At 53.4% G+C, this 26,454-nt stretch overlaps 1 protein-coding gene across 6 annotated transcripts; it reads right to left on the reverse strand.

Moving 5' to 3' along the window:
• Positions 1-1,326: 1,326 nt before the first annotated feature.
• Positions 1,327-24,903, reverse strand: Camkk1 (calcium/calmodulin dependent protein kinase kinase 1). Of its 6 annotated transcripts, XM_055597282.1 has the most exons (19): positions 23,939-24,014; positions 23,557-23,700; positions 21,020-21,189; positions 17,799-17,905; positions 17,309-17,709; positions 16,644-16,691; positions 16,186-16,239; positions 15,774-15,825; positions 15,441-15,574; positions 15,080-15,116; positions 14,222-14,243; positions 12,032-12,120; positions 9,037-9,236; positions 6,675-6,728; positions 5,965-6,038; positions 5,611-5,698; positions 5,284-5,412; positions 4,798-4,901; positions 1,327-3,175 (listed from the first exon to the last, which is right to left on the reverse strand). In XM_055597282.1, exons 5-19 carry the CDS (start codon positions 17,666-17,668, stop codon positions 3,103-3,105), a joined length of 1,518 nt encoding a protein of 505 aa, XP_055453257.1. In that variant the 5' UTR covers positions 17,669-17,709; positions 17,799-17,905; positions 21,020-21,189; positions 23,557-23,700; positions 23,939-24,014; the 3' UTR covers positions 1,327-3,102. The 6 variants fall into 6 exon arrangements, with proteins under 6 accessions (XP_055453257.1, XP_055453258.1, XP_055453259.1 ...); XM_055597283.1 differs by lacking the exon at positions 17,799-17,905; XM_055597284.1 differs by lacking the exons at positions 17,799-17,905; positions 21,020-21,189.
• Positions 24,904-26,454: the final 1,551 nt, after the last annotated feature.

The following is a 26,454-nucleotide window of genomic DNA, read 5'->3' on the forward strand; positions in this document are numbered from 1 at the left end:
TCTTTTGGGAGCTTGGAAAGACCCAGGTGGGGGGTTAGTGGGCAAAAGATGTAGGGTCTGCTCTGGTACTTTTCTAAGTCACTTTTCTCTGAGCCTCAGTTGTTCATGCTAAACATGCTGGATTCATAGGAAAATCACATCAAACACCTGTAATTCTCAGGTGGTTCTCAGGACCCAATAAGCCCTGACCGAGAGGGTAATGGACTTTGATAGACAGAGGTGGAGGCATGGGGAGGGCAGCACCCCAGAGGGATAGGTGGGCTAGCACAGTGGGGAGGGAATAAATGAGGTGGGAGAGGTAGAACCTAAGGCAGCAGAGCACCCAGAGAGGCCAGCAGCAGGCCTTGGACACCGGAGCGGTGTTCTTACTGGGCAGTTAGTGAGGACACGGGCAGAGGTAGGGACTGAAACTGAGGGGCTGTGAGGATAAGGAGAGAATGGGAACAAAACACACGTACTGACACACTCTTGTTTGGCCACCATCGTCCCTTCAGAGAAGGTCTGGTACTGACCCTCGCAGGTGCAGAAGGTGACCAAGAAGCAGCCAGGAACATTAAGGGTCTACACATCTCAGGTAGAGAAACCAACCACCAATCAGCCTCTACCTTGGTCATCTTCTTGGTCTTCAGTGCTCATTAGTCTCCAGCTTCATCCAGCTGCAAGATCACAGCTGGACAAACAGCAGCCACACAGGACCTGCTGGGCAAAAGCCCCCAGAGTTCCCCATAAGGCATTCATTTCCTGAACACTAATCACAAGCCAGGCTCTGGTAACAAGGACTTAATTTACTGTCACAGAACTCCATGAAAGTGCTGCTGCTATTTGCAGTGTCCCAATAAAGAAACCGAGTTTCCTGCAATGACCTCCCAAATGTGTTATGGTTATCAGGTAGGTGGCCAGATTTGTGTTCAAGGTCAACGCATCCTAACCTCAAGGATGACACATGATAGCACTACCCTGCAGAACCCTACAACTAGAGTACTAGTGTGGAGACTAGGAAGTCATGGGGCAGTGGGCATACCGGCTCCCCAACTTTGCTTCCCTGAACCCCTGTGAAACAGGAAGTGTACCCTATAGCCACCCCTCTGGTTCTTAAGCCCCAATTCTCCCAAGTAGGGGCTCTAGGACTTAATCTGGGTAGGAGTCAGGAGTTCCTGAGCCTCATGGGCCCACTTTCCTCCTCCTTGTTCCCCACCTCTCACTACCCTACCCTACCACTACCTACAGGAGCCTACAGTGCCTCAGCGCCTTCCAGAAACTTGATCCAAGTCAACTGTGACAAGAAAAAAAAAAAGTCTGGATACGGAAGACATACAAACATTTTTTTTAACTCAACAAAGGGCTTTTTATTGTTTTTAATTCACTTCCTTAGAAGTTAAATTTTTAAAACACTCTTATGGAGTTTGTTCACTTGTGCTACATTCAAAACCAATGCCAACCAAAGCTCTCAGCAACAGGTGACAGTGAGCCTTCCTGGCTCTGCTGGGGACAGTGAGGCCAGCCACCAACTCCAAGCTTTGCCCATGCGGGCCCCACCCATGAAGCTCCCTGACTCCTTGCTGCTTAATGACTGGCATTGAACTTGCTTCACATTCACTCTATAAAAGTATTATCAGAGATAGGGTTGGGTGATTTGTTTTCAAGCCCTGGGTTACACTGGCTGCCTTAGTGCAAAGGAGCTGGGTTGGAATGGGAGCCCATTGACAACGGGCTTCCTTCTGCTCCTAGGCCTAAGTAGACGTAGAAACTATATTACAGATGCATGTGCCAGTACGAGACATGCAAGTGTGCTGTGTACAGCAGATGGGCACGCACACGCATGTGTACGTGAAGGAGCAATGTATGCCCATGGGCCCAGAGGTGCAGTGGGGCTCCGTGCTCCCGCCCAGACTCTCTTTTCTAATCTAGCACTCCTGCATTCTGAAACCCATGTGGGCAGCTGGGGTGTCCTTGTGGAATGCTTTCAGAGGGGTACCTGAGTCCTGCTGACCTCCCTTTGGGGACCAATCCCTATGCGCATTGTCGGTAAACATTAGAATAGCCAGATGACCACAGAACCTGGAGAGCTGGCATCTGTCCTGCAAGGACATTGTCCATACACGTCCCAGTCATGCAGCTCTGCCCTGTGTGGGGTGTCTGATGTTCTGCACTGAAGCAACTGGCAGCAGGGCCACTGTCCTGACAGGGTGTGTGTCCTGTAGGGTCCCTCATCTGGGGGAGCCTCCCACCTGGGCAGTTTATCCTTCATCATAGGCATGGGATGGGTTAGCCAGCTTAAGGCCAGAGCCTGGATCCCAGTTCCGAGGGTCTGTAGCCCTCAGTGCCTCTCCTTGTGTCTCTTCTGCAACTTTCACTCTGGAGATCCGTAAGAGAGAGAAAGAGGGAGGCAGGGAGGCACGCTGCTCTAGGCTCAGGCCTATGCTCTGAGCTGGATTCAGTTCAGCCCTTTTTCTGGCTAGTGCCAAGTATAAAACATAGTCCATGAATGTCAGGTCCATGTGACTGCCAGACCATGCCCGGAACTACCCAAAGCTGGAGGGAGATGTTCCCCACAACAGCTGCTCCCACTTCAGCCCTCAGGTTAAAGACAACAAGAGAGGAACCTGAATCTCCAACATCAGTCCTCTCCCAAGTACACATCATTCTTTGTAGCATCCACGCTAGAGATCTGAGTAGACCAGCACTCGGCGCCTTCCACAGAGTGAAGTAATCGCCCCTCCTTGTGTGCGGCAGCCGGGCAGGGCTACCTAGCCCTATGGGAGTTCTCTGAGGTGCAGCCCACAGGCCTCCTTCTGCCATTTTGGTCTCTTGCCTTCTGCCCTGGGCCTCACCAGCCAGCTGGGTAGGGTCTCTAATATTCTGTGGGCCCCACGCTTCCCCACAGATGGATCAGAATAGAGAGAATCAACCAGGACCCCCGACCCCAAATGTACACATTCCAATCCTATTCCTGGATGTGTCTGTGCGCAGGTCATGCAGCACAATGGGTGAGGGGCCAGGAGAGGGGCCGCAGCCTGCAGGGGTGACTACTGCATGAGGGCGGTGGGCCTCTGGAGGCGCAGGATGAGCATGCTGCCGATGGCCCTGGGCACATGCGGGGACTCAGGATGCAGCCTCATCTTCCTGGACTCCGGGAAGCTCTGGGCTTTTGCCCCCTTCTCCACATCCTTCTTTCCTGTTAGGAAACATCAGGGATCCCAGGAGTCAAAATGTGTGCACAGGGGATTCCCATTCACATATGGACGACTATTCTACAACTTCCCACACCCCACAGGCCTCTCTAGGACCTCTTCCATCAGGGCAGTCCTTTTTGCTAGTTCCTCTGGCCACAGCCTCAACCCAAAACCCTCTCGTGGCTACCCACTGCTCTGGATGAAATCTAAACCTCTCAAGAGCCTCTCACCATCTGACCCAGATGACTTTCTGGTATCCCATGAGTACCGGCCAGGTCAAAGGTCTTCCACATTGACCTTCACTGGCCCCCACTGGGCATAAAGGCTTCCATTCCATTTTCGTTGCCTTGTTCACAGGACAGCATTATCTTGGAATTCCATTATTCAACAGATTCCTGAATCTGATCATACCCAACCTTTGTTTTAAAAATATCCAATCAAAGGATCAGTCTTAATGAACTGGACTAAAATTATCACAAAAAATGTTTAAAAAATTGGGTCTACAAGGGCTCCAAGGTTCCTGATGAGGTTAAAGTGTACTTTATCCTTATTTTTGCTGTCCAGTTCCAGGGAACAACCTAGATGTTAGAGCAGTCGTTAACTGGTGGCGGCTTCGCTGTACCACGAGGGGGCGCCAGACACAAACACTGAGCTCGCCAGGTCCAGTTTTCTGAACAACTGTGATTCAGACTGTTACTACATACTCGTTAACAGACTCCCCTTCCACCCTCAGATCTGTCCCAGTTTGTTTGTCAAATTTTATATGCTCCCCTCCATCAGGCGCAGCCCCAGCATCAGGGCCCTGATACAACTACCTCAAAGAGAAGTCAGGAAATGTGTAGACACTGGAGCTCTCCCAGGTCCACCTCTACTGTGTGGCCTCTCCTTGTAAGGGCAGGCCTGAGGGCTCCTGCACAGTGTCCATGCTCACTTTCTTGGAAAAGCCCCTTTATCACATGGCAAGGAGAGTCCTCCCCAAAGCTCCCTTCACAGCCCAGAGAGGTGCCCAAATGCCCTGGGGCCATGGTACCCTGGTTCTCTCTGAAGGTATAGTCACAAACTCTGTGACCGGCGGGTGAACTTTGCTGCAGCAAAAAAGCTGGAAGTCAGAATCGATGTTCAGAGAACTGATTTTTGACCTCTCCCACAGAGCGGTGACTCCATACGTGTGGTTCCAAGTAGGGACCACTTAGCAAACAGGGGTTCCTCTCTTCTAGCCTTGTCAGCCAGCCTGTCCACATGGACTTGCTGGTGGCCATAGAAAACAGGGGCCCCTCAGGAGGGCATTAGAGGCCCAGCCTGGGGCCAGGGAGCGGTCAGAGTGCCCATCTACAGGGACACCAGTCTTCAGAAAGGAGCACACCTGAGCCTGTCCACAGACTTTCGACTGCCAAGGGCCGACTGGAAGCCAGAGGGCTGCGCTGGACCCAGCGGGAGAGCAGGCCCTAGCAGGTTCCCAGAGAGATCTGTCCCAGGGAGGGCGGTGCAGGACGCTGGGTCTGAACGGGGAACAAATGGAGCCCTGCTCTGAGACCCGGGTATATCCCCAGGCTCGCAGGCCAGCTCCACACTAGTGCAAGCTGGGAACATGCCTCAGCGCCACGCCTCAGCCCACTGTACTTACATCAGCAAGTTTCCTGGCGCAGACATGGACCTTTCTTCCCTGCGTGCTTGGGGCTCAAATGGGTTCCCAAAGGAGCGCTTTCTCAACATGGACTTGACCAGGATCTAGGGAACACAGACCAGTGCGGGGAACAGGTCTGGTCAGCCAGTCCCAGCCTAGGCGTGCTTGAGCCCCGTCTCCCAGCTTTTCACTGTCATGCCCAAGGCACCAGTGTAGCACTTCGGGAAAAGCAGCAGTTCACCAAATCATGCAAGCAAAGAACTGCTGCTTCCTGCCATGGCCCTCACCAAACCCCAGGTCCCTCCACTCCCGGCTGAATAAGGTGACCTTTCCCCATTGACTCCAAGGGATCAGCAACTTCCATGGCCCCTGTACTCTGGCTGACTGACCTGATGCCCCACTGTTCATTCAGAAAACAATAGCAGAGCAGTTCTCAGGCAGTTCTCACCCTTCTAAGAGGAGAGGCCCCACTCGTCACCCTCTTACCACAGTGGTCCAGCTGGGGATGAGCTTGACTGAGTTTTTCACCTCCTCCTCCGTCACCTCCACCACACTGCAGTGCTCTTCCTCTGAAGGGAGGGGTTCCTCTCCATGCTTGGTCACCCAAGGGTGTAACTGCAGAGCCCAGGAGATGGGGAGGGCTCAGGGACACAGGCATACAGACATGAGCCAGCAATGGTGGCAGGCGCCTCTACCATTGACCTTGAAGGAGTCCTCAACCCCAAAGCCTCAAACCAAAGCACATGTCCCAGTGTAGGTCCCTCCAGAAGAGGGCACAGACCCTGCTCAGGCCATGGGCTCTTCTTCTCCCACCTTAATATCCGACACTCCGATTCTTGTCTCAGGGTTCTTGTCTAGCATCTTCAGGATTAGGTCTTTGAGGTCCTCGCTGATCTCTGGCCTAGGCAGAGGGGAGGAAAGGAATGAGGATGCCACCACTGAGGGCCCCTCTCTCCCCTCCTTGGGATCAGGAGTAACCCCGACCACTTTCCTCAGATGGAGGGACAGAAAACTACCCATCTGCTCTGGCCCTCCCAGGGGTCAGTACGCCCACTGCAACTCTGAAGGCTGAGATGGGACCCTCAGAGGCAAATGTTCTGCTAGGGTTCAGAATCCCTCCCCAGGAGTAGGCGGGAGCCTCCACGGCCCCTTCCATGGACAACTCACTCCTCAGGGAACACCACAGCTTCATTCTTGATCTTCCTGTGCAGGGCCAGGATGTACTCATCAATGAACGGGCACTGTGAAAGACAGACAGGAAGCAGGCCTTGATCCACACTGCAGGGGCCAGCAGTGGGTGGCAGCTTATGCCAACTCCATCCCGGCAGCTGGGAAGGGCCCCATCTAACTTGTTCAGGGCGCATAGCAAGGGATCATCGAATGTAACTGAGCGGGTGAGCCACCAGCAGGACAGCCTGCAGCAAAGCTCTCACTCTCCCAGGGTCTGGCGTTTGGGGACGTGTCCACTGAGTGCCGCCCCTGCCCCTGGTCTCCTTAAGTGTGGTCACCAGGACCAAAGCACCTGTGGGCGGGAATCTTGATCACATCAGTGCTAGAGGCCCCAAGGCCCCAACAATTTGAATCAATGATTGAGTGGATGAAGGAACAAATGGCATCAGGAGAGCGAAGGGCAGAGCTCACTCTGGCTGGGGGGAGGCAGCATGTCGCCTCCTCTTGGACGTGTGCCGTCCCAAGACTGCACATGAACCCCTCCCAAGCGGAGAAAGACAAACAAGGGTCCTCTCTCCCTTGGAATTCCTGGGCTTTTTCCAAAGCCATTTTGTCCAGGGACACAAAAGAAGGTCCTGCATCTGTCACCTGCTCCTGATTCCTTGGATCCAGTCACACAGTCATTTGGCAGGGCTCTCAGGACTCACCTTCCCATAGACAAAGCAATACAGTGTAACCCCAGTGGCCCATACGTCCAAGGCCTGGAAAGAAACAAGCCCATGTCAGTAAATATGACCACCACCGCCACTCCTCCCGCTGCCCAGCTTTACCAGGCTGTGGAAGAGCTCTGTAGGAACCCTCCTTCCCCAGGCAGGCACCAACCAGAAAGCACTCTTTGGGGCTTGCTCTATGCTGGGCCCTGTGCTAAGGTGGACCAGAACAGGGCTGCAACACTCCTGGGATTGTGGAATTTCTAGGGACAGGTCCTGAAAGACACCATTTCTAACTCAGCAGGTTCCAAACCTCATTTCATCCATGGGTCATCTGCTGCCTCCATGACACAGATCTATTCCCAAAATAGCACTATGTATTGAACTTTGCTCTGGGCTCAAGAGAGCCTCACTTCAGCTACTGTGCAACTGTTTCTGCCCACCTTATCCTACAATGCCTCTCGGGCCCAGGTAGGGCCCTCCAAAGGATCCTCATGTGTGCGGCCCCTGACACAAACACCCATCACTACCATAATCATCATCATCACATCATCATCATCATCACCACCACCTATCCAGGGAACACCAGACAAGTGCAAACTAGTGTGTACTGCAGGACATCAGGCTGCTTTTCAAAACATCAAGGTCAGAGTGACAGAGAGAGGTCAAGAAGCTGAACAGCATGGAGAACACAGGACAGCATGTCTGTAAACCAACACTTGGGAGGTAGCTGTTGGAGAATCAAGTTCAAGGTCACTCTCAGCTACACATCAGGTCCTAGGGCATCATGGGATATGTGACACCCTGTCCTCACCACCCAGAAGAAGGGTGGAGAGAGGAACTCCCCCAGAATAGAGGGCTCTAAGGAGCGATGACAAGTGACCCTTATGGATGTCCAGACAAATAAATAAATAAATAAATAACGCCAGGCAAGATGACATTTCGATTCCATTTCACAATTTAAATGAGTGTAATACATTACAGAACAGTCTCCTCAGTGATAGACTCCTGACCTTAGTCACTGTACTGAGGTTATCTAAGAGAATGCCTTGCTCTTAGCGAAGCCTCTAAAGTACATGTGACAAACAGACACGTTGTTCCAAAGTGAACTTTTGAATGGCTCAGAAAATTGTAACAGGGCTACGAAGAAACATAAAGACAATGAAAAAGCTAATGTGGCAAAGCTGGTGAACCTGGGGAAAGAGTTACATGGCTCAGGGGCTAAGAGCACTGGTTGCTCTTCTAGAGGATGTAGGTTCAGTTCCCAGCACCCACATGGTGGCTCACAGCTTTCTGTTACTCCAATTCCAGGGGACTGAACACCCTTTCTGGCTTCTGCTGGCCCCAGACACACAGTCCATGCCCTGACATACATGCAAGCTAAACACTCGCAACATAAAATAAAATACTGATTTTTTAAAAAAATGTTACACAGTATTCCTTTATACTGTGCTTATAACTTTCCAATAAAATTAGAATTACAGCAAAATAAAAAAATCCTTTGTGATTTTTGTTTTGCAGCGTTGGTGAATGCGTTGGTGAGTGAACCAGCACACACAGGCTAAGCAAATGTCCTACTACTAATCCGTGTGTCCAGCCTTGAATAAGGAATTGAAATAATTTATGCCCCTGCTTGAGCTCCGAGCCCCACATTGCCCGACTGCTCTCCTTCCCTGCATGGCAGCACACAATGCTGCAGCATGCTCCAGGCCAGGAGGGCCGCCATGCACACTGCTGCAGTACCCTTAGGAAACCTGCCTGTCACTTCAGCAAAGCCGATGCTTAGCCCTCTAAACCAGGCATCTCTGCAACGGTGCAACCAAGTAACAAACTCTCTCCCCTGTCCTCCTCCCCCTTCTCTCCCTCTTTCCCTATGTGTTGTAAGGAAGCTTACAATTTGGTGTTGGGCTGCATTCATCTTTTGCCACACCAGAGCCTAAACTCCACCGAGCCCTACGCCTCTCAGCCCTCTTGCACATTTCTGCTGCCAGCTCAAATTCTCATTTTTCATGGCCTAATATAGACCCTGCCATGTCCAGACCCAAGGAGGGTCCTCCACCTTCCTCTGACCATGACTCTCCGCCCTCACCACCATGCAGAAGGATATGAATGGGACAATTCCTGTTTCAAAACCCAGCACAGAGCCCCACACAGAACAAGCAGCAGTAACAGATTCAAGTGAGACCGCAACCATTTGCTAGGAAACAGAGTAAGTGTTAGGCTCCAGAGAAGAGGCAGGCATGCCATTATCTAGCTACAAGAAGCCTACAAAATGGCCTCAGTTTGCCAAGTGGCCCCCGCTGCAAGCTGTTCTGCCCCTCCACCCGAACCTCAGCCTAGCCCAGGCCCTAGGAGTCACCTTCCCACTGAAGCTCTGGCCAGAAACAGAAATGGCCTCTGGGGCCATGAATGCTGGTGTCCCTGCAGTGCTAGACAGCTGGGCATCATTCCCTTCGAACTGGTTGCTGACCCCGAAGTCGGCGATCTTCACATGCCCATCATCCCCGAGGAGTAGATTGGATGGCTTGATGTCCCTGTGGACAATCTTCTGGCAGTGCACTGCAGAGAGAAGCCGGTGATGGGCAAGCCTGATCGCTGCCCAGGGTACCTCTCCTGCCTTCGCCAAGCTTAGGAAGCAGGCTGTTGCCACCCAGCCCATGTCCACTCTTGTTATAAGAGAACCTCAGAAGATGACATCAGGGTCACCTGCTCCATTACACAAGTGAAGGCAGTGAGGGGAATCCTGGGAGTCTTTGGACTCCAAGTCCAGTGCTCTTTTCACAACAAACAGGGCATTTCTTGCTGAGGAGGGAAGTCAGAGGAAAATATGGGGGAGAATTTCTTCATAGGCTCTTCCCACATCAGTGCTGCCTGCAGGCCCAACCCCATCCAAACCTATTCCCAGTTCTTCCCCACACGCAGCCTCGTCAAGGGAATCCCCACTCCTGAGACTGAGGCTTTGCATGTGGGGAATACACTCTGCTACAGACACAACTGCCTCAGCTCCAGGGATCTGGAGGAACAGGGTTTTAGAGAAGACACTGGGCCTCGGTACCACCAGCATGAAGAGGGTTGGGGTGAAGCCAGACATCTTCAGTATAACGAAGCCAAAGTCAGAAAAAACGCAGAACACTGAGAACCTCCAGATCGAACCCTGAAGTCCCAAATGATGCACCTTGACTGTGGAATATGGTCTTGAATTCTTTTCTCAGCCCTAGGCTTGCCCTTGTACACATGCAAATGTCCAAAAGATAACAGTATCAATATACATCTCTACATCAGAATTTGACATCTGTCTACAACCCCCATCACCAGCAAAAGAAGACCCCCCCACCCCCGTGCTAGCCAGGCAGAGTGATACACGCCTGTAATCTCAGATGACACAGGAGGATTGCAAATTTTAGACTAGCCTCGGCTATCTAACAATACCGTCTCAAAAAAAAAGAAAAGGAAAAACAAACTCCAGAATTCTCCCTACTGTTCTCTGATCCTAAAAACCGGTTTCAAAAAATTCTCAAGACCACCTCAGCTCCTCCTCCACTCCACCTCAGAGCAAGTAGTCATGGAAGCTCAAGGTGAAAATAGTCCAAGCTGGGTAGAGTGTCACACATTGTCCTTAGTGGGTACTTAAAAGACTGCAGTAGATAAGGAGTTTGAGGCACTTAGGCTACATAGTAACACCAAAGTTAAGAGCATGCAAGTGTGTGCATGCATATGCGTGCGCTCTCTCTCTCCTGTGTGTGTGTGTGTGTGTGTGTGTGTGGTGCATCTCAATGTCTAGCTTAATGCACCGGCCTCTATCATCTGGGCCTTGCTGACCAGCCCTTACTGTCCCTCTACAAGACCAGAATCACAAGTCTTTGGGGCCCAAGTAACTCCCTCATCCACCTCTCCCTGGTGCTAACACTCACCCCAGAGACGCCCTTCATTAGGATCAGCTGGACCTGAGAGGTTGTAGATTAGCATGCTTCTGAAGTGGGGTTAGGAGATGGTAGGCCCTCAGCAAAGGAGAAGGAGCCAGAAAAGGAAGGGGTGGAGCCAAGCTCTGGAAGAGCTGTTCCTGCCCTTCGCTGACTAGACCAATAGACCAAAGATAAAACGCACCCATCCCTCCTACACTATGGGCCTTTATTGGAGTCTAAGTATTAAACACTCTCCTCTAAGTGCCTCAGTTTCCCTACATGTACAACGATTAATTGACAACATTAATCTGAAGACACTATAGAGGCTCAGCAGCATAAAGATGCCCCATGTCACACCTCAGCTAGGGAGGGGACAATACACTCACAACAAATCCAGATAAGATGTTAGAGAGGTGGGCGGCACCCCCATTCCACCACCCAGGCCGGAACGCTAGGTTTCTGAGGGCCCTCCTCTTCCTAGACCAGACAGTCAGTCACCCCATGCTGGCCACCCCACCTCCTTCACATCTCATTGCCACTGCCCTAATCCTGACCCCACCATCTGTCACTTGAGCTGTGGAAATAGCTTGCCCTTGGCCAGCTGGCCGCCTCTCACACCCTGTCCAGCCACTACACAGCTGCCAGGCAGAGCTTTCTAAGAAGCAAATCCTGTCAGGTCTGCCCCTGCTCAGAGCTCTCATAACACTGACAGGATTCAGTCAGAACGTCTTCCTCACAGACGTTTCCAGTCTTCACAGCGTGGCCTGGACAGTGTTCCAGCACCACTGTTCACTGGCCACCAGGCCACGCTACTTGGATTCACCACACAGACTGAACTCCAGTCTTCAAACACTACAGCCTCTCTTGCCTCAGCCTGACAGGCTTCCTACCATCAGCCCTCAAAAGTAGCTGGGGAACTCCCACTCTTCCTTCAGGACCTGATCCCAGCCTCTTCCGGAAAGCAGACCTGGCCCCTGCGCCTCCCTCCCCAGCCGTGGCAGGCATCATTTGCCACTCCGGGGCAGAGCTCCCTGGGTCATAGACCATCATCTGTGTGCCTCAGGTAGGTGCACATAAGCGAGAGAAGTGAACGAATGAAATGTAAGGGAACGTACTCCTGACACAGAAGCTAAGCAGCCCCAAGCATTTGCCTTAGGGCTTCTCACAGGTAAACCCACCACTGCCACCACCACACGCTCCGTGCCAGGACACACTCTTCCCCAAGCAGCTGGACACAAATCTCTTCCATTCCACACCTCCTGGCAGCAGAAAAGACCGGGACAGAACACCCAGAGCCACAAAGTGGTGAAATCAACACATGCCCAGTGAGGTCCACTCTAGCTCACACCCACAATTCCCCGCCCCCAACTCCACTAGAGCTGATTGGTAGACCAGCGGTGACTGACAGGAGGACTCCAGGGCTGTTTAGCGTGGGTCAGCAGTCTAACTCACAGTACTCCAGGCCCAGGATGACATCCCGCAGGTAGAGGCGAGCTTGCTCCTCCGGGAAGGGCTTGTCGCAGGGCACTTCCATGACCGGCCTGTGAGGAGGGAGGGAGGGGGTCCGTGAGTGGGATCAGGAGTACCGCTGTCTGCAGCAACTGGGGAACAAGCACCCTGGGGGAAGTCTGGTGCTCACTGGCTCACGGAACTCAAGCTACTAGCTTCTCGCACATGCCAAAAAGTTGTGACCTATCTACATACCCTTTCAATCATAATTTCAAGGCAGCTTTGTCTCCGTTTCCACTAGCTTGCAGTTCTTGCAGAATTAAGTTTAACCTTTTAAACCAGTGGCTATAAAACTGTGGGCCCAGACCCTGTTAGGTCCCTGCCTGAGACAGGGTGTGGCTGGCATACCCTAACCTTCCAGGTAGGGGCGGGGCAGGGCGTCCCCTCTCCCAGGGGCCCTTCACTACCTAAAACAGACCTTTTGGTTCCTCCCGCCATTTTTTGTCCTTGCCTCCTCCTCTATGCCTTTCCTCTCCCCCACCCTCCTCTGTCTCTTTGTCTGCTCCCCTCTCTCTTTTTCTGTCTCTCCCTTCTTTTCCTCTAAGCACGCTTTTCCTCTCTCTCATGTCCCCTCCCAATAAATCTGCATTTATATAATATAGCCATTAGCTCATTCCGATATTTAATCAATCACCCAAAAGTCATGAAATCAATCAAGCGGGCCTGTTTCTCGTTTTCTTTTCTTTTTTAAAGATATATTTACTTAATATGTATACACTGTTCTGCCTGCATGCCAGAAGAAGGAGCCAGATCTCATTGTAGATGATTGTGAACCACCACGTGGTTACTGGGAATTGAACTCAGGACCATCTGGAAGAGTACCAGTGCTCTTAACCACTGAGCCATCTCTCCAGCCCGTTTCTCTTTTTCTAATGAAATAAAATGTTTCAGAATGTGTAGCATGTGATAAAGACATATATGTATATATGTGCAGATATATTTCCAGCTTATCAGTTACAGATCTGGACAGCAAATTTTTTAAACCTAGTATGATGGTGCACACTTTTAACTCCAGTATTCAGGAGACAGAGGCAGGAGGATCTCTGCAATTTGGAGGCCAGCCTAATTTACACAAGTTCTAAACAGCCAGGGCTATATCGTGAGCCCCTATCTCAACACAAAACAACAACAAAACATAGCCTGTTATCTCAGCAAGTGCCTGTAATCCCAGCACTTCAGAGGCAGATGCAGGAGGATCACCCGTGAGCTCAAGTTCAGTTAAGTCTACATACTGAGATCTTGTTTCCAAACAAACAAAAACAACTACATACTTCTTTTGTCGTTTTGAGACAGGGTCTCATATAGACCAGGCTGGCCTAGAATTCAATATGCAGCTGGGGATGACCCGAAATTCTGAAGTTCTAACTCTCCTGCCTCCACCTCCTGATTTCAGGTATTAGCTCCAATCTTGGTCCTACGAAGCGCTAGGGACTGAACTCCTGGTGTGGTGCTAGGTGAGCACTCTACAGCGCTACAGGCTCAGCCTCTAAAAACCTCTGGTTTTGAATGCAGAGTTTTGTTTTTGGTTTGTCTAACAGTCTTTCAGGAAAACACCAGCAGAGGGATAGTTCACAGCCTCCATTTGAGGCGGGCAGTGAGAGGTTCGAGTCTACCTAGCCCTGTGCCCATTAGTCCATACCAGCTGCTCTGAAAATGTTCTGATAGAGCAAATAAGGCAGGCAGTGTTAGAAGAGCAGGCTTCATCAACAACTTGCTGTGCACCTTGAGCAGGCAATTTATCTACTCTGATCCTTGGCTTTTCCCTGCCATCACCACCAGTTGTTAGTAGAGCTCAGAGAACCACTGGTGACATAAATACAGTGTGAGCTGTATCCCATGTCTACACTTTCACCTGAAAACATTCCTTCACCCATTTCCATCCAAATACCTTCCTAGTTTCTCAAGGTCTGGCTCAAAGCCCATCCTTTTCCCAGCCTGATTCCCCAGTCTCAAAACCCCCAGAGCCTTCATAGATCCCCAGGGCTCTTATTTACCCCTGAGGCAAGAGTTCTCAAGGGCAGGTGCACAGCTCTGCTTTCTCTTACACTAGCTGGCCCCTGGGCAGGGAGACAAAGGGGAGGATAGGGAGGCCTGGATTAGAAACGACCTGCCTGACTGGGCCGGGGAACTCACCCCTTTCTCAGGAGGTCAAACACTGAAAGAAAAGAAGAGAAGGGAAGGTGTTGTGAAGCTGTAGGAAGGCCAGGGCCAAGGTCCCTCCCTGTTCTGCAGAGGAGCCAGGGCATGGGGGCAGGTGGGAGTACACTCACTGTGAGCCCGACTGGCCCATCTTCAGGAGCTCAGTGAGAGCTCCTGGCCAGTAAGGCTCCTGACTAAGCCCTTGCCTCTTGATGCCTAACCCAGCTCTCTCGCACTGCCTACTTCCTGTGATGGAGTGGAAACCCAGGGTCTTGCACATTCTGGGCAGTCTTTAGGGCTTCACCTCCACATCTCCAAAAAGCCTAAGCATCAATCAGGATAAGGAGTTAGATAACAACATCCATATTAATAAGGATAACTACAAATGTGCACATTTTCTGACATCAACCCTATGAGATACATACTACCATTATCTCATTTTGTTATTTTATTATTATAACTATCCTTTTCTGAAGGGCTGGGTGCTGAGCCCAGTTCCCCAAGCATGCTGGGCAAGTGCTCTACCACTGAGTTACTCTCCCAGCCCTATTATCCCTCTCATAGGTGAGAAAAACTGAGACAGGATCTCCAAACTCACTGTTTCAGCCAGCTTCCTGCACTTACTGAGCGCAGAACCACACTGACTGGGCGTGATGGGGAGGCAGGGAATGCGGCCCAGGAGTAGTCACTGACTACTGACTAATCTAAGCTAAGTCTCGCTCTTCAGTGCTGCCCAAGGGAATCCAGGAGTGAGAGTACAAGTGATCATGGCCACCTAACATCCTGTGTGTCTGGGGAACCCTCGGAACCCTCCCTAGATGAGCTGCTGTGGGAATGAGCTGGGGGACTCACCCAAATAGAGATTGTCCTCAGCAGGGTCATCCAGGACCTGGTAAGGGGGAGCAGACACGGGCACAAGGCTTGAGGAGGAATGGGGTTAGGGAACCCAGACCGCCCGTCATTTCCTAACCCAAGACCCCTGCTGTGCCCGGCAGCCACCCTGGACACAGCAGGAACTGTGCAGGCACCCACAGAGGGGCCTCAGTATCACTGACCTCTCCCTCAGCCCCCACTGGACTGCTTCAGCACCTCCACAGCCCCATCCGAGGATGCTCTGTCTCCAGCGTCTCACCCAGCTGATCCCTAGGCCCTGGCAGGCTGAGCACCCACTCGGCCTCCCACCCACCAAGCGCAGCGCCTCAGCACTCCTTACCTCAATCAGCTTGACGACATTCGCGTGGTCCAGCTTCTTTAGGATGGCAATCTCCTGGTACACACGCTCCAGAGGCAGCAGCTGCTTGGCTGGCCCTTCCTGGGCAGCGTGGGACCCTCTAGGGGGAGGACGGCCTATGACCAAAAAGCAAGTCAAGGCACTGGTTCTGGAGAAAGACCTCCCTCACAAGGCTGAGATCTCCCTCCAGTCCATCCCCAGGTCACTGCTCCTGTTTCCTCCCCTCCATGCCCACTCCTACACAAAAATAATTAAGGACTCTTCCCTCCTCCTCTGCCCCCAGCCTAGGAACTCCCAAGGTCAAGGTATACATACGAGGAAAGCCATACTGTTTCAGCAACTTCTTTTTGGAAAGAACTTTCATCGCCTATGGGGAAAGGAGCATTAATATCACATGTGTGCAGCCACCAGGAGCTAGAAAAGGCCGGTTACATGGGGACTGTGGTACATAGGCATACTGGCAGCTGCCCCCAGCACTGAGCATGTGGCCAGGTGTGTGTCTATGCAGCAGCTGAGTCCAGGCCTTCCCTCCGTTCTCCCACCAGAGGACACCAGGCCCTGCTCACTACCCCAAAGAACAGGAAGCTCATTCCCTCAGCACACCCAGGAACGGGAACCCCCCACCCCCATAAGAGGCAGCCCTTACCCCTTTCCCCAGCACTTCTGCCTGCTACCCAGGCTTCTGGGGCCTGACCTGGGCAACACCCCTTCCCAGCCCCAGACTCACATAGTGTCTATCTTCACTTTCGTTGTAGGCCAGCCTCACCACACCGTAGGCACCCTGCAGAGAGCCACTGGTCAGCCCCACAAGACACAGCCAGCCTCCTTCTCTCTGGGTCTGGCTCAGGAAATGACAGGCCCGTCCTCTGCATCCCACTCTCAGCCTATTGCCTACCACCTGCTTCTTGGCCTCACACTTCCAACAGACGAGGAAAGAACTCCTGTGCCCTGGGAACCACCTCCCCGACCCGCGTACGCCCACCTCACAGCTCTTGTCTCCCCTAGTCTCCATCAAGAACCCTGGTAGTCAGAAGTCAGACATTATCTCTGCCCTCCTCTGGTGGTCTCCCAGTCAGGCTGGGGTGTTCTTGGCTCTGCCCCCTCCCCCTCCATTTCCATCAGAGAGGAAGAAAGATACTCAAAGATACTTTGGAGCACTCCACCCCAACCCTGCCAGGGTCCTACCTTGCCAATCTCACTCTGCAGCTTGTACTGGTTCAGTTGCACACAGTCCTGGGGGAGAGGGCAGCGTCAAGGACAGCTCATTCAGATGCAACAGTGCTCCCGTCTTGGGAGAATGCTCAGGGCTTAGGCTCCTACTTCCCAGATCCCAGGCTCTCAGCAGCCTTTCAAGGTTGGACTGGGAAGACCGGAGGGTAGCCATCGCCACCATGAATGAGATACAAGAATCCTGGAGTAATATGTGCAGATACTAAGGGTGAAGCCCTAGCTATGATGTGCTCCCATCAGTCACTCCAGCTTGCATTCAGATCCAAGCCCACAGAAGACCAGAACCTGGAAGCACACAGCTGTTTCTAAGTCAGAGCAGTCTCTTGGAGGCAGGATTACGGCTCAAGCTTGGCGTGATGGAGGTATAGGGATGGACACAATCTGTCTTCAAAGCTCTAAGAAGGCTTCTTAGGAGCAAGAGAGGGTCCTACGGCTGGGCTGAGGGTGGGAAGAGGAGGGCAGGTAGCCCTCCCCTGGGTAGGAAGAAGCCCTGCTATCAGGTAGCAAGCTTCTCGGCTGCAAAGGTATGTAAACCCAGAAAGCTAAGTATGTGGCACTGTAGGCAGACCCCAGGCTTTCCTGATGGGTCCAAGAACAACCCCTAACTCCACCCCACCAACCTCCGTGTCTGAGATGGCCACGTGGTGGGACTCGATGGTGGGTCTCCGCCAGGCCCGAGGAGAGATGTGACTGCCAGGTCCTGTAGAGTAGGGCCCACCCTGGGCCTCCAGACAGCTTCCAGCTGGCCGCTCCTGCAGGGAGAACTTTCTAGCTGAGAGGCTAGGCCGCACTGGTGTGGGTCTTGAAGCACTGCCAGCGATCACAGAGGCAGCTCTGGCCCGGGGCGGAGGGTCCACACCATTCCTGGCAGGCGCTGTGCTCTCATCGGCCTCTTCCAAGTGAGCCACATTAATGGCTGCTACCCGATCTACCAGTTCTGCCCGAGGGTCCTGGCAGTAGACGGCAGGGCCGCTCTCCATCACTTCAGTCAGTGGATCCCCTGAGTAACCTTTTTGGGAACCTAAGAGAGGACAAAGTGTCACTCCTGGCCAGGCAAGTGGATTGGGCCTAGGTCCTTCCCCCACTATAGCCATGGTGCTATAGACCTACCTCACAGCTGTTCCCTTGGCCTGGCTCGCTAGCACCCAAACCTAGGGATTCCCAGTAGCTCACTTGGCTCTGCTGCATGCCAGTCCTCTAGCCCTCCTTGTCCCCGCCTGTAAAACAGGTCATGTCACTTCTGTTCTGATGCCTACATAGAGAAGTGCATCAAAACTGATTCTGCAGTCAGGACAGAGAGATGCGGGCAAGCCTGGAGGCCTAGCCACGCTAAGGCACGCAGTCCCAGTTCAGTCCAGCCCCAACCATGAAGGCAACTCAGTGGCTCCGCAGTCACCACCCTAGCTGACAGAACCTTCCAGTACAGCCCCATAGAAGCAGCCTGGGCATTGGAACTGCAGAGCCAGACTCCTCCTCCAGGAATGCCTCCCGGATGACCCAGACCTTCACCCCGCTCTCTCTCACTGTCGCAAGAACATTTCCTGAGGCCTCTGACCTCTGTCACCTCCCCTCACTATCTGCAAGACCTGGTCTTGACCTTCCTCCCCAGTAGAGCTGCCAGCCAGGGGAGAGTGCACTAGGGGAGGGTGCCACCTTGGGGCCCGCCACACAAGACACTAGTGCAGTTTTTCCTTCCAGCCTGCCCATGGGACCAAATGTCCCTTACAGCTGCTCTGCTGAGGCTGAGGTGCTCCTGGGTCTGACTTCATGCACACACCTTCCACCTATCGACGTCTAAGGTCCCCAACCAACTCAAAACCCCAGCAGTAGCCCTGGCTGATCTCAAGTCAGTGCCCAGCCTCATGCCCACTCCTCACCTCAGCCATAATTATGCACTGGCCCCAGACAGCCCTGACTTACTCACTGTCTTCTCCGTAGCCCAAATTCTGGCTCCACCCCTACCCAGTGCTCCCTCCCTCCTGGAGCCTCACTCTGTATCTTCTCAGAAAAGGAAGTAAGTGGACTCTTGAACCTCTGCCCTTCCGGTCTGTTGCTGACTTCCTCTATCCTGACTGCAACTCAGAGAACACAGGCCCCATGAGTGCCATGCTCATCGTACCTTTGGCTCTCCACCCTTTCCTGTGAACATCGTCAAGGTGGTAGGGCTGCCTGAAATGCCCTGGCCACTAGTTGGGAAGCCACCTCTGCTGCCTCTCTACCACACTTCTGAAGCAAGCCAGGCTCCCCCTCTGTGCTGTCCCTAGCTGCTCTGTCTACCTCCAGCCTTGGAGGTGATAGGGCAAAGGTCAGAGCCTCTGCCTGGGACCACATGTGCTGAATGACTGGGAGCCAGGAGGCAGCAGAGAGAGAGGAGCTGCTGCTGGCATGGAGAAAGGAAGAGAGTTTGGGGACTTGTGAGGCTAGAGCTCTGAGAGGACCCCCTGGAAGAGGTGAGAAGGGTGAAGAGAGCTGCAAGGCTGAGAAGAGCCTTCCCGAGCCTGATTCCTCTGCCACCTCTCCTGCATTCCCTATCAGGCGGCCCTTCCCAGAGGTCCAAAGTGCTGAGATTAGTTCTTCAGTCTGCTTTGTCTCCATACAATCACTTGTGTCTTTCAGCACTGCCCGGCACAGAAGAGCTCAGTAAATATTTGCTGAATACAAATGGTCGCCATAGTGATCTCTACGGCTCTGGTCCCATTACATGGATGGGAAGGCAGCCTCAGTGAGAGAACCCCAAGCAGCCTTAAGCTGCAGATCAGATTAGGGGATGGAGGACAGAGTCAGAAGTTCCTGCTCTCTGCTCTCAGGCAGAGACCAAGGGCCTGAGAGCCCCCAGCAGACAGCAGCCACAGGCTTCACTGGCCCATAACATTTGCATATAATTTTCCTAAGACTACAACTTCTAAAAGGCCACCTTCCTTTGGCTCCCTTTCCTTCTTTCCTCAGATGGGGATAAGAATGGGTCTGGGGCCACACAGCAAGTGAATACTGGAGCTTTCCTGTTCTAAAGGCTGTTGCCTAGCTTGTACCCAGGCTGGGGGCAGGCTGCCCACTCCCTGCCTATTCCTCACTGGTGAAATGGGGCAGGTCTCACACCCATGTGGTGCTGGGGTGTCAAGAAGCTGATGCCTGTTAGGAACACAGAACAGCGCTTGCTACTAACAAGCTCCAAAGAAGTGAGTTGTGACCGCATGGAAGGAGCTGGGGCCCAGATGGATGCGAGGGTGGCTGTGGGAGGAGGCTGTGAGAGCTGACGTCAGGCTCTCCATCCATCCCTCCCTCTCGCCTGGATCAAATTCAGGTGACTAAGCAGGGCTTGGCTGGAGGGACGCAGTAGGGGAGACCCAAAGTGTCCAGGAGACAGGGCCTTGTGCCTGGCCTGCGGCTGCACTGCAGGCATGCGGGTCTGTGTCTGCCCGGGAGAGAGCTGGAGGAGGCTGGGGCTGCCCTGCCTGTGCTGTGTATCGTACCTAGGAGCACATCTGTGCAGACAAGACCCCCCTCCTTTTACCAGCTGATCTTGTGTACTTCTGTCCCTTTAGACCTGCACATACATGTGGCCAGGAAAGGGAAGCCAGATTCCAGAGGCTAAATTGCCTTTCCCCCACAGGGTGATCTGACCACAAGCCTTTGACTGGTGGTGGTTTGTAAGGATAGCCTGGGGGTCCACTCCTCCCTGGCAGCTCACTCAATGGGTCTTCTCAAAGTCCTGCCCAAACTAAAGCCTTGAAAATTGCTTTGTAGAAGCCAACTCAGCAGATGAACATAGATGAAGTGGACAAACAGAAAGATGGACAGACAGGCTGAAATCCAGGCTCAGTCCCAGGGCATAGCAAAGACTCTTGCAGGCACGGGGTTCCTCCACTGGCCTAGAGAGCAGTCCTAGCCACACATTCTCCATCGTCAGCAAAGCTCAAATCCTGCCCTCTTAGATGGGAGTGGTGCTGCCTGGGTTAGGACACTAAGGGTTTTGGTTTAATTTTTATTATTTTGGGAGGTTTGGGAGACAAACTTTCTCTGTGTAGCCCTGACTGTCTCTCTCTGTAGACTAGGCTGGCTGTGAACTCACAGAGATCCACCTGCCTCTGCCTCCTGAGTGCTGGGACAAAGGCGTGCACCACTGTGCTGGACTAGGACACCAAGCCTGAAACATCAGTTTTCTCATAGGTGAATGAGACAGATAGCTACTGCCCCTCCTTCTGGGAGCCCTCGAGGAAGTGGGTGAAGCTATGGACACAGACTCAGTCTGTGCCTAAGTAGTGGTGTGGCTGGTCTCTGTGTGTGTCAGAAAGCAACCCAGAGTGAACCCCATTCTACCAAACACAACCTACTTTAGGTTCCTGGCTCCAGACCGGCCTGACTCAGGCTTCTCCTCCAAGCTGCACCGCACCCTCCGAGTGTCTGCCACTCCCAAATACACAAGCTCTTGGATTCAGAAGCCTACTTCATCTGACCTCCTTCCGAAGACATGCCCTACCCAGTAAGGTCCTTCCACAGAGGCCTGAAGAGGAAAGAGCAAGAAGATCCTGATGTTACCCACACAGGCTCAAGCAGTGCTATCTGTGGGAACTTCAGGGACCATTGACTTCAGAATGTTCCAGAGCCAGGCTGTGCCAAAGACCAATCACCACCCAGGGAAGGCTGAGCAGCCCTAATCAGCAAATGACTGGCTATGGAGCAAATGCAAGGAGGTGGCGGGGTGGCAGCCGTGACATCTCAGGGCCACTTCACTGCAGCCTGTTTATACTTCTAACAAGGGTCTAATGGCTCTGGCAGTGGTGCCTGCTGCAGCTCCCGCCCCTGCCTGGGATGACTCAGTCCCCTAAAGGGAGACCCAGGAGTCTGGTGCCAAGTCATGCTGGAGGATGCCTGCTGTGAATGGCCCTCCCACTACCTCTGGGGATCCCCCAACACCCAGGTGGGCCCATGCCTCCCCCTTTGCAGCTCTCCTCAAGGTGTCCCTCAGCCCACCTATGGACATCTACAGGCCTCCGTGCCTACAGTGGCTCTGAACCTCCACCGTCTTCCCTCCCTGTTCCTGGGCAGCTCAGCTCCATCAGGGACCCATCCAACTCAGCAGCATCTCTGTACTGTTTATCCTTCTCTGCCCCATCATAAACTGGGAACTCCATTTCCTCAATTCCCATAGAGCCTGGACCAGAAAGGCAACAGCCAGAGGGACTGTTTCCCCTTTCTCCCTCTCTCTCAACCCCCTACAGCTCCTGCAGCACCCGTTCTCCACTCTGGCTGCATCCCACTACTTCAAGCTTCCTAAACTTGAAGGCTGTGTCACCAGGCCTTTGCACAAGCTGCGCCTTCTGCCAGGAACACACCTCCCTTGGCTTCACTGCCTGAAGACCAGCTCAGACAGCACCGCCTTTGAGATGCATCTTTGATCTCCCCACTGCTGGCTGGATGAGCTCACTAAGTTGAACCCTTAAAATAGGTTCTGATCTCCACTGCTCTTTCACTACTTCCTGGGGTCCCCCTACTTCCAGATTCATAGCCCACTGCCCCCTCAACGCCAGTTGCTAGTGGGAGGATTTCTAAAATATAAATATGTTTGGAGTTTGCCCTTAGTTCTTCAGGGCCTCAGACAGGCACTCTGACTCCTGGCATACAAATCCAGAGTCAATCATTCCTGCCACAACTATTCATCAGGTATCTGCTATACAGGTACTAGGAGATAAACCAGGGAACCCAGAAGGCAAGTCCCAATGGGCTCTCACCATTTGCTTTCTGGTAGAGGCAGGAAGCAACAAATAAGAATGCTAGTAATGACCATCCGATAGGTTCTGTGGGATACTCTGGGAAGACAGAGCAGGAATAAAATGCTGGAGATACTATTCATAGAGCGCAGGAAGCGCTTGTTTTCAATGCAAGGTCGGAGCAGTTATGAAAGGAGTAAGGCGGTAAGCAGGGTGGACATCTGGGGAGGAGGATCTTTAGTCTGAGGGTGGCCTACAGGTACAAGTGCCGTGAGGTGGGAGGGTGCTTGCTCTGTGTGAAGACCAGCAGAAAGCAGATGTGGCGCCAGGGGACAGGTCCTTGGTGAAGGGCTACATCTGGAGAGAAGCCCAGGTCCACTTACACTGGCCTCAGAGGTGTTTTCCTGGAGGAGGTGACTCACACTGAAGCTCTTTTTTGACCACTAAACAGGATTCCAGAGAGGGAGATGGAAGTTCACCCCGTGACTCTAAGAGAAATCCCTTCCCAAAGCGGACTCAGACTCGGTTTAGGGTTGGGCAGGCTCTGTGAAGAAACCAGAAGGCCTCCAAAGCCAGAGGACTTTTAAGTAGGGAACTAATTCAATTGGATGAGGTTTAAAATAAGCCCCATTCCTGCTGTGAGGACAAAGAGCAGATAGTAGGGTCTAGAACAGCCTGACCCACAGTGTTCAATGGAGGAGGTAGAGATGTGCAGAAGGCCCAGCCTTCTGGGATTTTCAAGGACACAAGCTGTGTGCTCGTCTCACACCCTGAACCTGGCCAAGGCAAAGAGGGCATTCACTGGGACCCCCCGGGCATGTGACAGCGAACTCTCTGCTCACTCTGCATGCACCCCTTCCCTGACAGATGTATGTCCTCGTGACCCATGCTCACACACCGCTCCATCCTGAAACTCACCCCTTACATACACAGGCACACTCTCGTGTCCACGTGACGCACGCACACCGCCTCCAAACACCACACTCGGCTCCCCGCGCACGTGTGCACCCTCGGAGCACCAATCCTGTGCCCACCAGCCTCAGAAACCGCAGCGCCGCCTCCGCCACCCTCAGCCAGGGGACGACTGCGCAGCATCTGAAGTCGTTCACCGCATCCGTCCCATTCATCACCCCGCCCCCAGCTCTCCACGGAAGACTCACAGGAGGGGCATGGGAACAGCGCTCCACGGAGATCTACACGTGGGTGCAGCCGTCCAGGCCCACTCCGAATAGATACGGCCTCCACCAAGAGCCGGGCCCCGAGGCGCCGCGCGTGGGGCTCCTATGCAGTTCCGCAGACAGCAGCTGCGGAAGAGACGCAGGTGGCCAGGCACCCGCATAGCTGGCTTAGAGAGGTATAGGCTCGGGAGCCCCCTCGTACCCGACCCTGCAGACACAGCGGGGACCGCTGCACGCCAGGTCTCGGCTGCCCACGTAGACGTGGCCTCGCAGACCACCCCTCTACTGCACGCTCGCTGCACAGGGCGGCTCAGCCGTCCGCATGCCAGTTCCCCGAGCCCGCGTCCCGGCCGCCGCCCCCTACCTCGGCACCTGGCGACAGTCTCCGCGGTGGGCGCCAGGCTCGCTCCCGCCGCGCGCGCCCCGCCCTGCCCGCCTCGCCGGGCCAGGATCGCCCGGCTCAATCCGCCGGCGCCGCAGCTCCAGGCTGCGCTCGCTCCCCCGCCCGCCGCGGCGCCGGCCCGCGATCATTGGCTGCACCGCGCAGCGCCCCGCGGCGCCGTCCAATCAGAGCCAGGTCCTCTCGCCCACGGGCGGAGGGGGGCGGGTCTCGGCGAGATCGGGAGGAGGCGGCTCGGGAGAGGCCCTGTGGCTGGGCCCCGACGCGTCACGCCCCCGGCGCCCGCAGACAGGCAGGCTAGGGGAACCCTAAATCCCTCCGGCCACGTCGTGGGCCCCTCAGCCTGGCCTGAAGCGTACGGTACTCCCCCGGTTCGCCCCTCACCCCCGAGTCCTCAATCCGGTGTCCTAGCCTGTCGAGGCAGGAGCATCCCTCGCTCGGCGGAGGAGAGGTTAGGCGGAGGCCGAGGGAGGGAGAAGGGCCTGGAGTTGAGTGTTCTCTTGGGGTGGGAGGTGGGGGGAAGCCAGGAGGAGGGAGATTCGTCAGAGTGCTGGGGTGGGGCGGCACTCAGGCCTGGGGAGGAGCAGGAGGCAACAAGCCCCCGACTGGGGCTGAGGGAATGGAAAAGAGCCCGGCAGGCAAGACCAAGTGGCCTTGGCTGTGGTTGTGCTGGGGACTCTGGCTTTCACAGACTCTTGATTCAATCCTGCTAGCGTCTTGGAGATCCCCCACACCACTGCTTACCTCAAACCCAGACCCAAATTGAAGAGTCCAACCTGATCTCCTCCTGTGTCCCTGTCCCAAACTGGAGTCAAAAACCAGGAATTACCTGTGTAGCAGGTTTTCTGACCAACCAGTGCAGCACAAGGCTCTGCCATGCTGCCTCTTAAGGGTTCCTAAAGTCTACTTACCTCACCCCACACCCTGAGCTCGGCCAGCGCAGTCATACCTCCGCCTCCAGGCCGTTCACCCCCATCCAGTCTCACTGCCCACTGGCCTTTCAGGGGCAACCAGGGCAGGCTTCAGAAACACCAGACAGCTACGTCCTAGGATCTTCCACTGCTCCCCGAATACCTTAAGAATAGGTCCCCTCAAACCCTTCTTAGCTCGCTCCTCACTATAACCCCCATTTGGGGATCAGTTCAAGGCCTCTGCTGCCAGGAAGCCTTCCCTATGACCTCCTGGATACCAGAATGACCAGCTGGCCTTCCTCAGCGCTTTCCAGATCTCAGTACCTCTTCACCTGAGTCTTTCCCATCTGGACTAGGAACTCTTAAGAGCTGTGATTCACCCAGCACAGCTTGACTCCTGATGGATGTCCAGCATATGTTTGCTGAATGAATAACTAATTGGATCAAGCAATTGGGCGATTGGATCTATTGAGCAGGAGTTCAGGAAAGAACTGGGCCAAAGGGCCTTTTTTTTTTTTTTTTTTTTTTTTTTTTTTTTTTCCAATTTTGAAGAATGAATCCAGGGCTTCCAGCATTCTAAGCAAGTGTGCTACCACTGAGATACACTACAATATCAAGGAGACAGTCTCAGGAGCCCTCCAGGACTCACAGTCATAAGTAGAGCCATGGGAAGGGTCAAACAGATCACCTGAGACAATACCAGGAACAAAGTCCTTGCCCAGGTAGGATCAGAATTCTGCTGTAGGCAACGGCGAAATCTCGTGTGAGTGAGTGCCATGAGAAGCAGCTCCAGGCTGATACAGTAGCTCTGCTCCACCTTCCAGAGGTGGTTCCCTCCACCCCCTGCACCAGAAACCCTGGAGGTGGCCTTGGTGCTCACGGTTCGGAATAGGGGAGCTCCAGTTAGCTCATATTCATTCCAGGCTTTGGATGGAGAAAAACTGCAAAGGATCAACACTAACTCTTTTTTTTTTTTAAAGTTATTTATTTGATGTGGATGGATGTTTTGTCTGCATGTGTGTATGTGCGTCTGTGTGTGCCTGTGGGTGGTTGTGAGCCGTTATGTGGGTACTGGGTGCTGAGCCTGGGCCCTCTGCGAGAACACATGCTTTTGATCACTGAGCCTTCTCTCCAGCCCAGCACTAACTCTTTTAAAGAACATGCCCAGAGACTGCCACGGAATGTTCCCTGTACATTCCACTAACCAGACCCAGTCATGAGAAATGGAATATGGAAAGGCTCTGGGCAGTGGTGGTGTACAACTTTAATCCCAACGCTCAGGAGGCAGAGGCAGGCAGATCTCCAAGATCAAGTCCAGCCTGGTCTACAGAACAACCAGGGCTACACAGAAAAGCCCGATCTCAAAACAAAACAAAACAAAAACAAAAACAAAGCCAAAAAGCTCAATCAGAACAACAGCAACAACAAAGCACACAAGGAAATGCAGCCTCTGTTGTAAGCAGTCACATGCCCAGCCAAGGAGCAGGGGCTGTAGCATCAAGAAGAATATATATATCCAGGGACAGTGAGTGGTAGAATGGACTAGGCATTGCCCTGGGCACTTCATGG

Source organism: Psammomys obesus, unplaced genomic scaffold (genome assembly GCF_907164565.1).
Source record: "Psammomys obesus unplaced genomic scaffold, mPsaObe1.curated_primary_1811, whole genome shotgun sequence".
NCBI classification, from domain to species: Eukaryota; Metazoa; Chordata; class Mammalia; order Rodentia; family Muridae; genus Psammomys; species Psammomys obesus.

Bases quoted from the DNA above. Each gene is read 5' to 3' on its own strand.
- Camkk1 (XM_055597286.1), bottom strand. From the start codon at position 17,668: ATGGAGAGCGGCCCTGCCGTCTACTGCCAGGACCCTCGGGCAGAACTG. The intron at 9,237-12,031 runs GTGAGTTAGACT...TTCTCTCTGCAG, and splicing joins CATCCTGGGCCTGGAGTACT to TGCACTGCCAGAAGATTGTC. The intron at 5,699-5,964 runs GTGAGTTGTCCA...CCCTCTGCCTAG, and splicing joins GCTGTGGTGTTCCCTGAGGA to GCCAGAGATCAGCGAGGACC.